Raw genomic sequence first — 12,280 nt, 5'->3', positions numbered from 1 at the left:
ACCAGTGCTCCAAGTACCATAACCATTAAATACTGTGCTCATTAATTTTATTCTTAAAATTATGTGAGGAACAGACTAGAAAAAGGGCTCACCTTTCTTAAAGACAGAGACCCACCATTGTCTTTTTTTCATCATTCTTTTTATTGCCTCTAAGCCAAGGCCTTCAGCTTCACTGTCCTGATCAGAGCTCTTGATCACCAAATCCAAGAGCAACAAAACTACATCTCAGCTTTAGTGAATATAACCCTCAAAAGTACCACCACCATTTTTCATTACAGATCTGCCATTAAGTTGGCTTTATTCAACTGTTTCTCACGCCAACAAAATATGTGTCTGTGTCCATAGGGGCTCCTTGAAAATCTCTTGAGAACCACCACAAATGATTCCAGGACACTGAGAAATAGCCTCAAATAGGTAAAAGAAGGATGGGGAAAACCAATCCTTTTAGTGAAAATCAAAGATTCATTAGGACATACTAACAACTTCTCAAACCCATTCGCCGTGACTCCTATTGCATTAGTAGGTGACTGAAGTATTTACCTTCAGTAGATGATATCTTTAGAATACTAAAGCATATATGTGGCAGTATGCCAGAAGGACACCAAGGCTTTCAAAATGAGGTCTGAGCAAAGACTTAGACTAAGTGGAGAAGTCTGTGACTCACCTCCTGAGTAGACTATGCCATGCTGTAAGGGGCCTGTGTAGGTACCAATTTTCAGCTTGCCAGTTTTCTGTGAGAAGAGAATACAAACTTTGTAATACTTTATCATTCTATCACAATCTCCACCCAAAATGCTACTTGGCTAGGTAGAGAAAAGAGCGGCACTTGAGTTATATTCTTCTGAATTATTCGACTATCTCAATTAAGACCAAAACCCTTAATTTCAAGAGATATATGGTAATACGTTAAAAAAAATACCTGTGTCCTTAGGGAAGGTAGAAGTGGGGAAAGGGGAAACATGAAGGACAATGTGCCAGCAGACAGATCATCCTCTCGACTTACAGTATCCACCTGACGCAGTACAGTGCCTTCTCCAAAAAAGAGTGGTTTCCGTGCATCCACCAAGATCAGGTCAAAGTAGGACTGCCATGGTCGATGGGAGCTCCCAGGCTGATGAAGGAGAATCAGCAAAAGCCAAAACATCACTCCTAATCTTAAGGCACTATTTATTTAATCTCCTCAAGGTATTTAGAAATATGAGGCATAACCAGAAGATCCTACCAGTTTATTAAAAACATATTGTGTCTTATTATAAAGCTACATGCTTTTAGAAGGGAAGGAAAAAGTGTAAATAATGACTAATAATCTACATTTTAAATCACTTCATCTACTACTTATTAACTTATTTCACAGCAATTTAACATATGAAAGAAAGTGTGCTCACACTCTGAAATGGGCTAAAAGAGGCTCAAAGGGGCGAAGGAGAGATGCAAATCAATACTGAAGAGACAGATTAAGAAAGAGGCAGATCAGCATCAGGAGTGAAGTATACAAAGTAACATGGAACTATTAGTAGGAAATTTTACTGGTTATATTCTCAGAATGATGGCTCTAGGTACACACTGGCCTTTGACTCACATGCAGGCTAATCACAGCACTAATGCAGAAGTTATGCCCACTAACAGTATCTCCATCCTGAAATGGAACCATGGCATTCACCTTTTAAGGTCAAGCTGAAGAGCACTGCATACTGTGCTTTTGGGTGATCTCAAAACAGGGATTTACTGACATCTATTCAAAGAAGCCTAGGACTAAAATTCCACAAGTATGTCACTATGTTGCAATGAGTATTCCTTAAATCTAAGTGTAGCCATACTGCAGGAATGAAGACTTCTCTACTAAATATCAAGGTTAACTGTTCTCATGGCACAAAACTCAGCAATAACTAACAGCAGAATCTAGAAGGTGTCAAAGACGTATACATATTCTCTGTTTCTTTTAATCAGATATGTTCCTCAACCTGAAAATTCCTTTCATTATCACACAAACTTAACAATTCTGCATAGAATTTCTTGGGCATAAAATATTCTGATCCCATCCTACTAAATACCACATGAATCTCTCATTTCTGTCTACTAAGTTTTCAAGCTGCTAGTGACATTAAATTATACTAGCTCTTGTATTATTTCTAATGTTAATGAAGATTTCTGGATGGGTCCTGACCAAGTCCTTACCCTCCATATTCCAGGAAGAGTAAATGCATTCATTATTACTAAAGTAATGGTCTATTAAGTTTCATAGAGTACCTTGGGGCCATGTGGAAAATCAAACAGGTAAGTCATAATTTTCTGGAAAAAAAAGATCCAACATAATAAGATCCATATACTACTTCTGCAAAAGATACATAACACCTAAAAAAAAAAATCACGCACAAGATTTTTATAAGACATATCTTTTTCAATATAGGATTCATCGCTCCTCTAAAATTTATAAAACCATGACAGTGGAAGCCAGAAATTAATGTTTCATTATAACAAACAAACAAAAACTTCTGACATTCTCAGCAGGATGTAAGCTTCTTCTAGGAGATAACTGTGTACAGATTCATCCGTGTCCCCCTATCCAGTTCTCCTAGTGGACTGGAACACATATTTGGAGGTAAGGGGCATCAGAGGTAAGGGCATAGAGAAAACTAATGACTTACATGGAATTAACATAGCTTGGCCTTCTTACTACTGTCCCTAGACCGACCAAGCAAATGCACCACTGGCTTTGTAAGACTGATTACTCCAAATCACCAGATTTCTAAATCAACATTTTACATAAAGAAGATTGAGGAGTCCTGAGAAACTCGTAACTGTCTCAGCAAGAGGAAGATGAGCTTCAAAAGGAAAATGAGGTTAAGGAGTTAAAATTAGCTTTTCTACATGCTTTCATCATGACAAAAAAAGTTTAAGTCAAGAGGTAGTAAATTCTGATGGCTAAGAGTCAAAGAATCTTTGTACCATCTATTGCTATCTGGTGCCCAACAGCAGTGAGGGCATGTACACGTGCAAGACACGATGTGGCTGCTCAAGTTTATATAAATGATGCACCGAAGAGACACAGAAGCCAATTTAATAAGCACAAATGTTTTAACCACAAAATTAAAACTTTGAAGTAGCCAATTGCAATCAGGGAAAACAGTCAAAAGAAATATTTAGAAAAACTTGAGAACCACTCTGCTGTAGCCCTTATCTCATATATTTTTGCTTTTTTCACTCTTCTTTCAAAAGGAAATCACCAAAAACTACCCTTATTTAATAAGCTACTCTCCTCCTCATTATCTTCATAGTTATTTAGGCCAAAATAATTCCTCCGTATAAACAAAAAAATATGAATATTAAGCACTTACATCTGTATATTTATAGTCGCTGTTGGTGGCAAGAAACACTTTCCCTACTTCTTTCATCCGGCTCAGAAGCAAAGGCAGTTTTCCCTGAAATGTAATATGATTATGAGCAAAACACTAAAACACAAATATATTTTCGTTTACAATGTGGAGTAGTCATATGCTGGACTTTTGTCCACTGAAATAGGAATAGGGGATGTCTTTTAAGGGTGGGTTGGTTTGTTTCAGAATTTTGCATTTAAAAGATGGCACTATCACTATGCATGAATTACATAATTAACATATGTAGTATACATGGTATATTTAATATACAGATTCATATTTATATATATATATAAACGACTATATGCTTATTAAAAAAATCTCTACCTTCCTCACTATGTCTGCCTCAGGAAAGAGTTTAAATTACCTTGTAATCTCTTAAAGCATGTGAATTAGGTATGTTAGACATCAGGAGAGGCTTCTTTTAAACATCACCCACAAAACACTCTATATGGAGAGTATTAGATATGGCCTCATTGTGCATATTTTTGTTTTATAAAACACCTTGTAGAATGAAATGACCTGTGCAGGATGAAACCTAGAAATGCCCAGACCCACCTGCAGACACATAAGGAAATTCTAATTCCTGATGCAACCAGAAAAAAAAAAGCTTTCCCTTCTCTCACAGTAAATTGATTCCTTCACGCAAATTCTCCTGGACCACTCCTGAACCCCTCAGTGCTCCTTCTTGAAACAACAAGGATGGGGGTGGGCATGGAGGGGAAACAGGAGAGACTGAAAAAAATATGAAATCTTTACCAAAGAACTTTGAGAAAATATTGCATTCTGCTACTTTTACTCTGTAAGAAAAGGAACAAGTATCTCATCTTAGGGTTCTGTGTGTGTGTGTGTTTACTTTTTATTTTGAAATAATTTCAGACTTACAGAAAAGTTCTGAAAATAGTACAGAGGGTTCCCATATGTTCGTCATCCAGCTTCCCTTAATATTAACATATTAATCGTACATAACCACAGTAAAATTATAAAAATAAAGAAATTAACATTGGCACAATTCTATTAACTAAACTACAGACTTTTAAAAATTTTATTAGGTTTTCCACTAATATCTTTTATGGTATTTTAAAGCTTTCCTCATTATTCCCTGTTGACAGGTTAAAGACAGTTTAAATAACAGTCACATATATGTTCATTTTTTAGATGACCTAGCGCTGTGATCATGATTTGGGTTACATTTAGATATGGCTCTTGGCTTTACTATTTACTAAGCGCATGAACCTAGGCAAGTCATTTAATCTCTCTATTCCTCAGTTTCCTCATCTATAAAGCAGAGGCAACAATACCTAACTCAAGTTACACAGGAGATTAAATGGGATAATGCATGTAATTAGCACAGTGATTTGTGCACACAGTATCCACTCTAGCTGCTATTATTACAACTAGAGCTAAAAAGAGAAATGAAATACTAGGTCTTCTTGCCTGTTAACAAACAGGAAAAACCGTACTAAAACTTACGCTCTGGCTGAAACTCTTGGTGATTATACTTGGCACATATTATGCTAAGACAAAGAAATATCTTCTCTTGTGCACTTCATTATAAATAGGCTTGTTATTCATTTCCCTGATAGGTAAAATAAGCTATCATGCAGGGCTATTTTCCCCTTTATTACTTACATCTTTGACTACATACTTCTCAAGATTTTCGAGTGTCTTTTCCTTAAGAGAGCCCTAGGGGAAGAAAAACAGGAAATAAGAAAAGAAAAAAAATCAGTTTTTAACAGTTTATAAGAAAAATTATGTCTATTATCAACTCAAATGCATTTCTTAAGTATTTGCCAAAATGGAAAAGTGGATAAACTAGAGAAGGCCAGAATAAAGCAACATGTATGATTTGTTGCAACTCTGCCTTCAAAATGTATTCAAAATATAAAACTATTTTTGTTTTAAATTAGAAATCAAAAGGCATTCATATTTTATTGAGTACAATCTATAGTAAATATAATATTAATTGTTATTAATCAAGTGGAGGCCTTTGGAAAAAGCAAATGGACCATAATCATCCTCAAAACATATGGTAAGCATAATCTTAACACTAAATCTCTTCTAAGTAAGTTTGGGAAATGCAAACAGAAATAAGAGCTACAAGTCAAGCACCACCCTTGAGGAAAGATCAGCATTACCTCTGAAAGCACAACAGCCAAGGACAAGAAGGAAAGTATTCTAGAGAGCTATCACTAGAGGGGGCAACTCCTTTTTCTTTAAACAGAGGGAAAAAATCTGCTCTATTTGCACTTGGAAGGTTAATGACAGAGCATAAAACGCATGCCAGAGAATGAGCAGATGAAGAAGCAGCTCCTAGGTACCTTGTAATGAACCCAGTCAACAGCATCTCTTACATCCTGAAACATACTCCGGTAAGACATGAAGAGGTCCCCATCTTTAAATCCTGTTTCACAGCTACAGAAAGATGGAAAGAACATGACAGGGAATCCAAAAGAGGGTAAATAAAATGAATATCAAACATTGCCCAGGGGACCCAAAGTTTCCATTATCACATGGATAAAGGCTGTGGCTAATTAGGAAAATAGTTATTCCCTAATGAAAATCCATTTTGACCACCAGAAATGACTACAGTGTTCAATGGAATACAATAATTGTGAATAAATACAAAGTGAGAGAAGAATATACTGAATGGAAGCTAAAAGGCCAGTTCCAAACATATCAGGTTCTTTTATTCATCACTTTTAAGAAACAGGTTCCCATCAAAGAAACATTTAAAACTTAAAATAGGTAATTTAGGTTCTCTCCACCCTGACTTTTCTAATGTTGTCTGTAGGTACAAAGGTATTGCCTATTTTCTATTTAGCTTAGTGACTTAATGCTCCACCAAATTTAGTGCCTTGAAGTGGATAACGCCTACTGAGGATGAGAAGTTAGCAAACTGGCACATATGGCTAAACTTTCAGCATACAATTCCCCCTAAAAAGGAGAGGATAACTTGTTGAAGACTTAAGCAAAATTTTACTTCAGGGAGATAAACAGTACTTATTTTATTCTTCAAGTCAAATCTTGCTGGGCCTGGGAATAAAACTAAATTACCATCCCTGAATGGCTCCTGGGTAGCTGCTGTGAAATGAGTTGGGGGGTTTTAGTGTAATTCTGCTTGGACAGATAATCATCACACAAACCTCCCACTCAGTTGTCACAATTAGCACCTCTGCTGGCCGTCTTCATTCCCAGGAGAAGCCAATCAGAAGTGGTCCCTTCCAAACATGGCTGCAGCACACTGGCAAGGAGAGGGGCCGTGTGGGAGGTGAGAGCCTGCATGGAGCTGCTGGTGCTGTCCCATCTCTCAGGCTGGCAATGTTGCATCTCTCACTAGCACTAAATTCACTTCAGAAAAGCAGAAAAGACCTACAATGGCCAGTTCTCTAAAACCCTGCACGTTAATTTAAAAAAATCAATTGGAAAAAGAAAATTATAGTATATACATACCTGGTGTATCTGGGACAATTAGTAAAAAAATCTACTAGGCAGGCCAACAGGTAGGTCTCTGAAAAATGAAGAATAGATATTCATAAGCTATAAGTGAGATAATTCAAACTTATTTCATTATCTCCCTTGAGCAAAGACAAATGATCATGGAAAGAAGGGAAAGCATCAGTATATGCAAGCATAGAATGAGTCTACCTGGTAGGTTGAACAGTGTGTTCAGAATGTAAAATCTTTCAGTGTCATCTCGTTGGATAAATTTATTTGGGTACTGCTCTCTAGTTTCTGGTCTGAAAGAAAAATTTTAAAATGAACTGACATTCAAAAATTTACATTATAATAACTTTGTGAGAAATATTCATCATTCAAAAATTCATTAAAATATTCTGGTGGCTAGATGAAAGGCAGTGTTCCAAATATTACACATGAGTAGCTATGAAAATTAACAGTTTGGGTTCCAGCCCTTAAAAAGTTCTGTTTGGTAAGGGAGGTGAGTCACATACAGACAATTATAACAAGGGCAAATAATCACAACTACCACCAGAAAGGTGCAAAGAGCTATGAGAAAACTGAGGAAGGAGAGACCACTTCAACTTACAGGGCAGAGAGAAGCGCATGTGGAAGTGAGGGGAGGAAAATCTAGGAAGGATTCATGAGAGTGGTGGCATATGGGCTGGTCCTTAAAGGCCAGGTGGACCAATTCAGAAACTAATCCAATGTGAGGAGAGATAGGGGAGCAGAGAAAAATAAAGCTAGAAAGATGAAGTGAGGCAGATCGCTTCTGTTCTTCTACTTCATTCAGGGGCAAAAGAGTGCCAGTGAGAGTTTTTAAGCAGAGGGATAAAACCATCGGAGCTGAACTGTCAAAATATTAGTAGCCGTTTTAGATAAAAGAGAGAAAGAAATGTGATGTGTTACAAATTCTTCCTATCCCTTTGTAATGTGATTTTGCAGTTCCCCTGATTAGGAAGCTCAATCTTTTTCTCCATCCTTGAGTAGAGGCTTGATCAGGTGCAAATGGGATCCAAGCAGAAACTTAGAAAACACTTGTGTATTGGGGCTTGCCTACTCTTGCTGCACTTGGAAGTCTGAGACTACTAGGTATGTGAATGAGAGTGAGATAACCTGCTGCAGAATAAAAGGCTACATGCAGAAGGGAGGAGACCCAGCCAACAGGCTGCCAACTGCCAGATATGTGAGCAAGGCCATTCTAGATAAGCTAAGCAACTTGACCTCAAATGGTCATTGTTTTAAGCCACTAACTTTTGAAGTAATTTATTACGCATCAAAAGCTAACTGACACAGAGACAAAGGACTACAAAATCAATTAGGTGGTTATTGCAGTAGGGGCCTGTCCTAGAGTGGTGGCAAAGGAAATTAAAGGGAAGAATGTATTCAAGAGAGACTGCCAAGGTAAAATGAACAAGACCAGGCAACTGATTGGATGTGGCAGATGAAAAAAGACATAATAATCAAAGATGATGATGCTCACACTAAGGTGTCTCTGAGAGGGTACTGGTACCATTAATGGAAATATGAAAACTGGATAAGAAGTAGATGTAAGAGGAGGTTTATTCTGGATACACTAAGCTCAAAGTTAAGATTTTTACAGGCAATTAGAAACAAAAGTCAAGAACTTAAAACAGAGATTCAGTCTTCAGAGATAACTGGCATCATCTATGCACAAGTAACAGAGGAAATCACGAAGACTACTGGAGTAGATGAGGCCACTTAGAGTGCAGAGAAGGAAGAGAAGACTGAGAATAGAACCATGGAGAACATTTAAGGTTTAAAAAAACAAAACAAAACAGTGAAACGGACAGAAGTTGTTAGAGATACATGAGAATCTTGGAGAGTGAAATGAAGCACTGCAAGAGGACGAAGGGGATAGTATTAGCAAAAATATTCCAGAGAAATCAAAAAGGAGGAAGACTAAAGTATGAAAACGTACAATTTTCAGGGTGAATACATGGAGATTAATCAAAATAAAGGACATCAAACTTAAAGTTCATCCTCAGAGCAACTTGGGTAAATTCCTGCTTGGGTTTGTTAACTACAAATGGCATAAACTAGTCCGAAATATAAAACCACATTAACTCCCTTATCTTGGTCACTCTTCTGAAATAAGAGTTCCTAATAAAGAATAACTTTGTAGAATATTTCATCTACTAGCCTTCGAAGATTTTCTGAAATGAAAATTAAGGTGGAAGGAGATAGTAATGATATGCTTTTCTCAGTCAGGTTTAGTAAGATGACATTGTCCCCTTAGATATAATGTGCTTTCCTATTATTCCTTGAGGCCAGCCCAGTGGTGCAGCAGTTAAGTTTGCAGGTTCCACTTCGGCGACCAGGGGTTCCCCGGTTCAGATCCCGGGTGTGGACCTATGCACCGCTTATCAAGCCATGTTGTGGTAGGTGTCCCACATATGAGAGGAAGATGGGCATGGATGCTAGCTCAGGGCCAATCTTCCTCAGGAAAAAGATGAGGATTGGCAGCAGATGTTAGCTCAGGGTTAATCTTCATCGAAGAAAAAAATCGAGTAATTCCTTTACATAAGGATGGTTAACAGCTATTTATTAGGCAATTAGAACCCAAACTGACTTATAAATATAGTTAGCAATTACATTTTGTTTAATTTAAGTGTGAAATCATATAGTATATATTTAAAATAAGAATTAATTCAGGGGGAGGAAATGTATCATCAAAGAAGGAATGCTAAATTTGGAGTTGGGAGGAAAACAGTTATAGTACAGACTACTGCTAACTTTCTGTGACCCAGAGAATAAAGATTTGACCTCAATATTATCTTACTCTAAAACATTAAGAGACTTTACCATTGTTCAAAAAAGAGGTCCCAATTCATTGACAAGGCATACAAGATGATGCCGGACAGAGGCCTCACTTCCCTCCAGCCTTGTGCACCATTATACTTCAATAACTCTCTCTCTTTCCCTCCTTCCTTAGTCTCTCCTTCTCCATGGGCTTTTCCTTTTGACTCGAAAGACTGTATGGGGCTGGCCCCGTGGCCTAGTGGTTAAGTTCAGTGTGCTCTGCTTCAGTGGCCTGGGTTCAGTTCCCAGGTGCAGACCTACACCACTCGTCAGTGGCCATGTTATGGCAGCGACCCACATACAAAATAGAGGAAGATTGGCAGAGATGTTAGCTCAAGGTGAATCTTCCTCAGCAAAAAATAAACAAATAAATATAACGGCATTAAGAAAAAAGGATTGTACACTGCTAAGTGCTGTTTGAATGATTCTGCATTAACTCATAAATGACTTATTTTTTAAATACTATTAAATGTATTTCCAAACGAGCTATTTGGAAACTTTACTGGTTTATTTGGGGGAAGAAAGGAGATCTGTGGATCTTGAGTTAGAAAACCTAATTATAGTACTAATTTATAGAACTGCTTCTCTTCTTTTTCTTCTCTGACTACCCCTCCCTCCATAAACAAAACCCCTTGTCAGACACTAATAAATTGAACCTTGGTTCATCATCATTGGGATTCTGAATTTAAGTGACAATATCCATATATAAAACAGTTATGTTGCTAGTACTATCTACAATCACTTCACGTTCTAAATCCTGCCTCCTGATATTTGTGGAGCTTGAACAAACCCCGCATGAGAGGAACAATGAAAGAAAGGTAGATATAACCATGGCCTGCCCAGATGTGTCAAGGTGGGGTGTTTATTTCACACTGTTCTCACTAAGTATACTTGGGCATCTTTGAGCCTGTGTAATGACAGCTGAAGAGTCATATATCAGATACTTCAGATCCAAGTAGGGCATTGCTATGACCTCAGATTTTTAAAGAACTGGTACAGTTTCAGTTAGCCTGTGCCTCTTATCACAAAACGTGTTTACCAAACGACACTGTCTCTTTAACAATTTAAATGTAGACTGTGTGGTTTATACTGCTTTGCCATTGAAAATAAATAATACATGGAAAAGTTACACAAGAGACTGACACATAACTTATTTTGGTTTTAAGAGTCGCTCTGACCTTAATGCAGTGCTGGTAGTAAATTAGGTAGTATAATAGTAGAGAAAACATAATCATAAAGCCACAATTATAGAAATTATCAAAGTGCAGTGTTGTGATTTTTAAGGAAAAAATTAGAATGTTTCACAAAAAATTGTACACACTAAATTTTATCTGCTGTTTACTAGGGTGGAAAGTCCAAATTAGTGAGAATAGTGGAAATATTCTGATTATGAAAATAAAGCTTATCCTCATTTGTTTTAAATATTATCACCTTGCATTCATTTTTAACCCCCTGTTTTAAAAAATTTTAACCACATGATCAAAGATCTGAAGCTATTCATTAGAATATAAGAAATAATGTATTAACTTTTAAAAATCTTAGCCATTTACTCTGCTACAGTTTTAAATTTTTCAAAGCACTTTTATGTACATACCTCTTCTGAGCAGCTACCTGAGAACTGTATTAAAAAGGAGAAAATACAAATCTTAGAATTTCAAATAAGTCAAAGCCACTATAGTTCTTTTTGAGCAAGTTTCAAGATTAGCTTTGTTGGATGCTATATAATTAGAAGGCACTTAATTTAAACAAAATGTAACTGCTAATTATATTTCCAAGTCAGTGTGGGTCTTAACTGCCTAATGAATAACTGTTAAGTAGCCTTATATAAAAAAGTAATTGCTCTTTAATAATGAGGGAATAGGCAAGTTTATTACATCTAGGGAGACAATGTCATCTACATATTGTGTGACTATGGGAACACTAGAAAGAGACTAAAGGTTCTCTGTACTCACCCCCTTATGAAGTTAAATCCATGTGCACAGACCAAGAGATTTCCATAGGCATCAACTTTCAAAAGATTTCCATATAGTGTGTCAAAGACAAGTCCCCTATGTGAAATGAAGATGTTATCAATAATGCAAAGTAATACAGGCGATAATCTTACATAGTATTACTCAATCACCGTGAAATAACCTCATCTTATTCAAGCTTTATGGCAATTCAGGTATATCCCCAAACAGTATAACCCTAGAGGCTAAAGTGAGTGAATATAATCTTAAAAACTAATCCCAGAGCAACGAAAAATTATTTACTGTCCAGAAAAATAATCACAACTGTTTTCTGTAAGGAATAAGAGCTTAATCAAACACAGTGTAAACTACAATTCCTCTTAATACAGCTGGTTCCATTCTAAAACAGAGCCTTTTAATTTCCTTGGACAACTGAGCTGGCTTTTATTTCTATTAGATGTTGTATATAGGACACATACAATGGCATCTCAAATAAACATCATCTTTCTTAATCTTAAATCTTTCCTATCAAATCCAAAAATGCAAACTGCCAAGAAGGATCCTGATTACCAAGGTAAGTGTATCAGCAAAACATGTAACTGATCTCCAACAGCCAAAGGTAGGAGCATCTGTGATTACTGCCCATCAGTTTTAATAAAAACCCTTTCTTTCCCA

The 12,280-nt window shown here is 36.7% G+C and overlaps 1 protein-coding gene across 50 annotated transcripts in view; it reads right to left on the bottom strand.

The window, feature by feature from the left end:
* Positions 1 to 12,280, bottom strand: part of NT5C2 (5'-nucleotidase, cytosolic II) — a 139,410-nt gene that overhangs the window by 4,590 nt on the left and 122,540 nt on the right. For 27 of the 50 annotated variants that reach the window (XM_023640181.2, XM_023640195.2, XM_070221635.1 and 24 more), the window contains 9 exons: positions 11,609 to 11,704; positions 7,023 to 7,114; positions 6,828 to 6,885; positions 5,696 to 5,789; positions 5,007 to 5,060; positions 3,336 to 3,419; positions 2,248 to 2,289; positions 1,004 to 1,111; positions 665 to 731 (listed from right to left, as the gene is read on the bottom strand). In XM_023640181.2, coding sequence (XP_023495949.1) covers positions 665 to 731; positions 1,004 to 1,111; positions 2,248 to 2,289; positions 3,336 to 3,419; positions 5,007 to 5,060; positions 5,696 to 5,789; positions 6,828 to 6,885; positions 7,023 to 7,114; positions 11,609 to 11,704 — 695 coding nt within the window. Of the gene's footprint in view, positions 1 to 664; positions 732 to 1,003; positions 1,112 to 2,247; positions 2,290 to 3,335; positions 3,420 to 5,006; positions 5,061 to 5,695; positions 5,790 to 6,520; positions 6,726 to 6,827; positions 6,886 to 7,022; positions 7,115 to 11,250; positions 11,275 to 11,608; positions 11,705 to 12,280 lie in introns of those variants that run through there. The other 23 variants (XM_023640177.2, XM_070221545.1, XM_070221562.1 and 20 more) reach the window with 4 other exon arrangements.

The sequence above is a fragment of the Equus caballus genome, chromosome 1, assembly GCF_041296265.1.
Source record: "Equus caballus isolate H_3958 breed thoroughbred chromosome 1, TB-T2T, whole genome shotgun sequence".
Classification (NCBI taxonomy): domain Eukaryota; kingdom Metazoa; phylum Chordata; class Mammalia; order Perissodactyla; family Equidae; genus Equus; species Equus caballus.
Note: the sequence above shows the minus strand (reverse complement) of the source record. Positions and strands in the feature narration are given on the sequence as shown.